Genomic DNA, 5,121 nt, shown 5'->3' with positions numbered 1-5,121 from the left:
GATGTGGAAATCCTTTGATATGCAGAGCAAACATCTCAACACTCCATTTTGAAAGCCGTAAGATAACCCATCAATATCTTGAACTTCTGTTCTCTCTACCTTGCCTAATATCTTCCACTTATGTATAACTCTATGAGTGTGATACCTTGTTTGATGTGTCAATTGTTACAAAACTACTTTTCCATTTATAATTGCCCAATGTAAAGAATCCATTTCTCTTTCCATTCTAACCCAATTATTGAACCTATTAATATCTTTAAACTTCTATTCTTTGTACCTTCTGTAATATCCTCCACTTATATCTAACTCTCTATGAATGTGTTAACCTTGTTTGATGTGTCAATTGTTAGAGAACATGGGTCATCGAGTTTGACTCAAAATCACACAGTTAAATCCTGATATTCATATCACAATTTGACTAGCTGTGGAAATTATCTCCTACTTATCAATTGATGAGCTTAAGAGGCTTTCTAATGAATGGTTCATAAGGCACAACACTTGGTGAAGGTTTTGCAAATGGGGTTGCAAGCTTTGGGTTTAACTAGGGAGAAAACTCCGTAGTTAAGCGCGCTCAGGCTGGAGTAGTACTGGGATGGGTGACCTCCCGGGAAGTCTCGGTGCTTCACCCCTGTGAGCATCACCTAGATCCAATGAGTGCTAAGTGTTCCATTTATTCTCATGAGAGATGGATTCATGTTGAATCACTACTCATGAAACATGGGTCATCGAGTTTGACTCAAAATCACACAGTTAAATCCTGATATTCATATCACAATTTGACTAGCTGTGGAAATTATCTCCTACTTATCAACTACTTTCTCATTTATAAATCCCCGATGTAAAGGATCCATTTCTCTTTCCATTCTAACCCATTTATTGAGACAGGTCCTTGACCTCACACCCACTCCTTAACAGAGGAGAACACTGTACTTCAATGTATTCTGTTCGTCCCATCTGAATCCAATTTAATGGAGAAGCTCCTTGAGCTGTTCCTACGACAACGAGTGTACTAGCGCAACGGTCTCATCCAAAATGAATGCGGTCCCATTCTCATGTAGGTCAAAAACCCTCTGCAGTACAAAGCAAAGGAATAGTGAGGGTTGAGTGAGAAGAACCTGGAGGCTGGAGGCGTCCTGTAGCATGGTGACACGGCTTCTGAGGGAGGTAAGAACTGTTTGAGCATAAGGTGCTGTCGTCTGACCTCTAGACAAAGTGAGTGTCTATGAATGCGTATACCATTTTCTCTTAGCATTTTACCTCCATTCACCAACAAATCATACAAATGAAACGTGCATTGCACATCTGGAAATTTGCACCAGAAAGCAACTATTCACATGCCAGTCAACATCACTGCGCCGGGATTCCTAAGTTTAAGAGCCCCAAATACTCCCAATTCCTACTCTTCTACGCATTACCATCATCGTTCTTCCAATCTTGACGGCGCCTTGTTTAGTTTGCTGAACTTCCCCACCTCACTATTTGTCCATCACTAAGTTCAAAAAAGGTAAATACTTGTGGGGACAGTTGCCAACTTACCCTGTTACTGGTTAGGTTAACTTTGTGTGTTTCTTCTTAAGTGTACTTTTAACCGGAAGCTTTCTCCTCATTGAGGAGACGATGAGATTTTAGGGCAATGGCGTCAGGAGTTGAAAGACACGAGTTTAAAGCCGTAGAAAGTAGTTAGCGGATGATGGGATTTTAGGGCAATGGCATCAGAAGTTGAAAAACACTAGTTAGGAGACGATGGGATTTTAGGGCAATGGCATCAGAACTTGAAGAAACTAGTTAGGAGATGATGAGAGTTTGGGGTAATGGCATCATCAAAACTTAAAAGAAAGTAGTTAGGAGATGATGAGATTTTAGGCAATGACATCAGAACTTGAAGAAAAGAAACTAGTTAGCAGATGATGGGATTTTAGGGCAATGGCATCAGAACTTGAAGAAACTAGTTAGAAGGCGGGTTGTTTGATTTCAGTGATGATCTAGTCTAGAAGTTGACTTCATTCCATGTGCATGTGGTTGACCTAAATAAGGAACATAGCCCATCTTTCAATACTCTGGAGATATGTACTTAGATTTCATGAGGGTCTTTGTGCTGTAAGTCCTGTAATTTGCAAGCAAACTAGTTCTAGTTCAATGAGAAAAGATTTCTACAATTCATGATAATTACTGCAAGAATTTGTGGGTTTTGTGTTTATCAACGCTTCGTGATCCATGATCGGGATTGTGTTTAGTTCTAGTTCTTTAACCTTTTTTTGTGAGCGAGAGCCCACATATAGTTGCGAAGCAGTTCACAAGGTTTGTGTTACTATTGGTTAAATGGGCAGTGGATTCATTGATGAAGGTGAATGTTTCTGTAGCCTCTTGTTGATTTGCGGAAAGCTAGATGTTTTGCCGTATTTGAGGTCAGGCTCCCCTGTTCAGTCTACTTTTGCTTGGTCCTCTTGTACTGCAGCAATTTGCCTGAAAGAGAACAATATTCGGTCTTCTCCCAACAATATCCAGTAAGCCAAGAGGGATATTTGGATTTATTGAAAGAAGCCTGAAAAGTTTTACTTATGAGAGGATTCAACACTATATAATGTCCGGAACCCAACAAGGAGGAGGTGGGCTGATTGTTTTTCCCAGATGAAGCTCATTCCCCGAATAGGGCAGATTTTCGTTTATTGCCTTGCTCTGTTACTGTATTCCACTGCAATCGTCCTCTTGTTTCAATATACAAGTTATGATTTGTGCACAGGTGAGTGAATTGTTGAAATAATCTTGTACTGATGATAATGGATTTTCACAATCTATCATATTATATTCATACTTTTGGAGTGGGATTGTGTGCAACTTTATCAGCATTGATATTTTGGATCATACTTAATGATATGAGAGATCTAAGAATGTAAAGGACATATTTCTTTATATTCTTAGCTCTCTTATTAATTCACACAATCTTATCCAAAGACATGAATAAAATAATCTTGTACTATTTAGAGACCAGCAGGCATTAATAAGCTTTGTGTTGATGTAGAAGCAGATGTGCATGGACAAATGGCAATCATTAAAACCATTACAACCCAATTACATCGGGTATAAAGTCGTCAGTACCTATGATATATTGTGTTTTAGGTTTTTTGGGATTTTAGATAACTCAAATGACAAACAATTTGGGCTAATTTCAAACTGGGTAATGGCCTAACATGCTGTAATTTTATGCATCTTGCAGAAGAGCGGAGAAGAGATAGAGATTAGGAGGAGGAGAAAGCTAAGTGGACCAGGATCATGGCCGCCCACGTGCATCTCCAAATGTGGAAAATGTAAGCCATGTAAGGCTGTTCGAGTGCCTGTGAAACCAGGAACTCCGAGAGTTGCACCGGCAGAATACTACCCTGAAGCCTGGAGATGTAAATGTCAGAACAAATTATACATGCCTTAGTTGCTCTACCTCTATCAAATACTGGAAATCATGCCTTCTGTGTTTGCAGTAGCATAGATTCAGAAGTTTGAGAGCCTGTAACGTAGGATAATCTGTTATCCTCGCCGTAATTCGAATATGGTACCCTAAATTTGATGTCTAGACCACCATATGTAGATCTATATATGTATTATTTGTTTGGGAGATTCAAATTTAAGCCTCTGGCCTCCATTGTTTATTAAAATTCGGCCTTTCTTATACATTCATTCTATTCATTCTACTTGTTTTGGGTTTACACAGTTTTTTAGAAGAGTCTTTAATTTGGCTTTCCGACTAACATTCTTTAGTACAACTCTATTTCGCCCCGCATGGATTTCTCTGTCTTGCCAGTAATTGGAGAGTTGTAAAGGCAACACTTCGCTTTGTGTTTTGTTTATGGTTTAACATGAACAAGATTAATATGATAGTTGTGATGATTTATGTTTTCTATCTTATTGCAGGCCTCTTTCACCCTTATATTACTACATGCCTTGATTTTGACCATCTACTCATGTTTGATGCTATCATTTACACTCTTATCTATTTGATAAAGGTGAAGAAAGTTGGAGGGGATGGCGAAGATGGTTCCTTCACCTAGGAAGGGGCTAGAAGAGAAGACTGCTACCCACCAAGGAGAGGTGGAGATTAATATGATAGAGGTTTTTGAGAAGAACTGTGAATCGGACGGACCTTCTAGGAGGTTAGAGGAAGGTGAAATAGAGGATTTCAATGGAGAGGAGACTTTCCTCTTTTTGCAAGGCATAAAGGACCCCCTTAGCACCCCTTCAAGAAACATGGTGATTGAGGAGGGGGTAAGGAGGATAAAAGTAAAGTTTTGAAGAAAGGAAAAGGGAAAGCCTTAGCAGATGTGGAGGTAGCTAGAGTACTTTGTTGGAGTGAAGATGTTCCCCCAATTTCTAAGAGGGTGGAACCATTGGCCACACTGGAGGACGTTGAGGGGAAATGGAAAACCTAGAGAAAGCAGATAAGAGTATCAAAGAAATTTGAGGTGGAGATAGAGTTAAAAATGGATGTGGGGAAATGTGGGAAACAGAGTAGAAGAACGAAGCAGATGGCAAGGGAGGTGGCTAGTGGCAGGCAACCTACCCTGGAGTCTTTGACAAAAGGTAGAAAATGATCATTCTATCATGGAATATGAGGGGTTTGAATAGCCCTAAAAAAATAGTTTGCCCTCAAGCAACAACTGTCTAACTTGAAAATAGATATCCTTCTAATCCAGGAAGTTAAATCACTATGTCTAACCTGAAATGTATTGCTAGTTATATTTGGTTAGGTGCTAATTTTTGTTATAGTGAAGCGGAGGGAGCTTCAGGAGGTGTGGCCACTTTCTGGAACCTAAGTGCTGGTAAAGGAAGTTTCATACATTGTTCTAAAAACTATCTTATTATTGAACATAGGAAAGATGAAAAGATCTGGAATATTATTACTGTGTATGCCCCAAACTCAAGACAAGGAAGAAGCTGTCTCTGGAAGGAGTTGTTTGTCTTTCTCTCTCATAATAAAAATGCTTTCTCTATGGGAGATTTTAACTCCCCTCTATACCCCTCGAAGAAGGTTGGAGGGACGATGGATTTTAATAACAGTATGAAGGATTTAGCTGAATTCATCAATAAAAATGATTTAATGGATATGGAGATGTGTGGAGTGAAGTTCACTTG

At 39.3% G+C, this 5,121-nt stretch overlaps 1 protein-coding gene across 2 annotated transcripts; it reads left to right on the top strand.

The window, feature by feature from the left end:
* The first annotated feature begins 938 nt into the window (after nt 1-938).
* LOC149575590 (EPIDERMAL PATTERNING FACTOR-like protein 5) lies at nt 939-3,647 on the top strand. 2 transcript variants are annotated; one of them, XM_089815357.1, is made up of 3 exons: nt 939-2,740; nt 3,020-3,078; nt 3,215-3,647. In XM_089815357.1, exons 1-3 carry the CDS (start codon nt 2,629-2,631, stop codon nt 3,422-3,424), a joined length of 381 nt encoding a protein of 126 aa, XP_089671483.1. In that variant the 5' UTR covers nt 939-2,628; the 3' UTR covers nt 3,425-3,647. The 2 variants fall into 2 exon arrangements, with proteins under 2 accessions (XP_089671483.1, XP_089671484.1); XM_089815358.1 differs by having other exon boundaries at nt 1,694-2,740; nt 3,026-3,078.
* Nucleotides 3,648-5,121: the final 1,474 nt, after the last annotated feature.

This window comes from Cupressus sempervirens, chromosome 2 (genome assembly GCF_028749045.1).
Source record: "Cupressus sempervirens isolate cs-2001-9-10 chromosome 2, ASM2874904v1, whole genome shotgun sequence".
Lineage (NCBI taxonomy): Eukaryota > Viridiplantae > Streptophyta > Pinopsida > Cupressales > Cupressaceae > Cupressus > Cupressus sempervirens.
The sequence above is the reverse complement of the archived record's forward strand: the minus strand, read 5'-3'. Positions and strand labels throughout refer to the sequence as shown.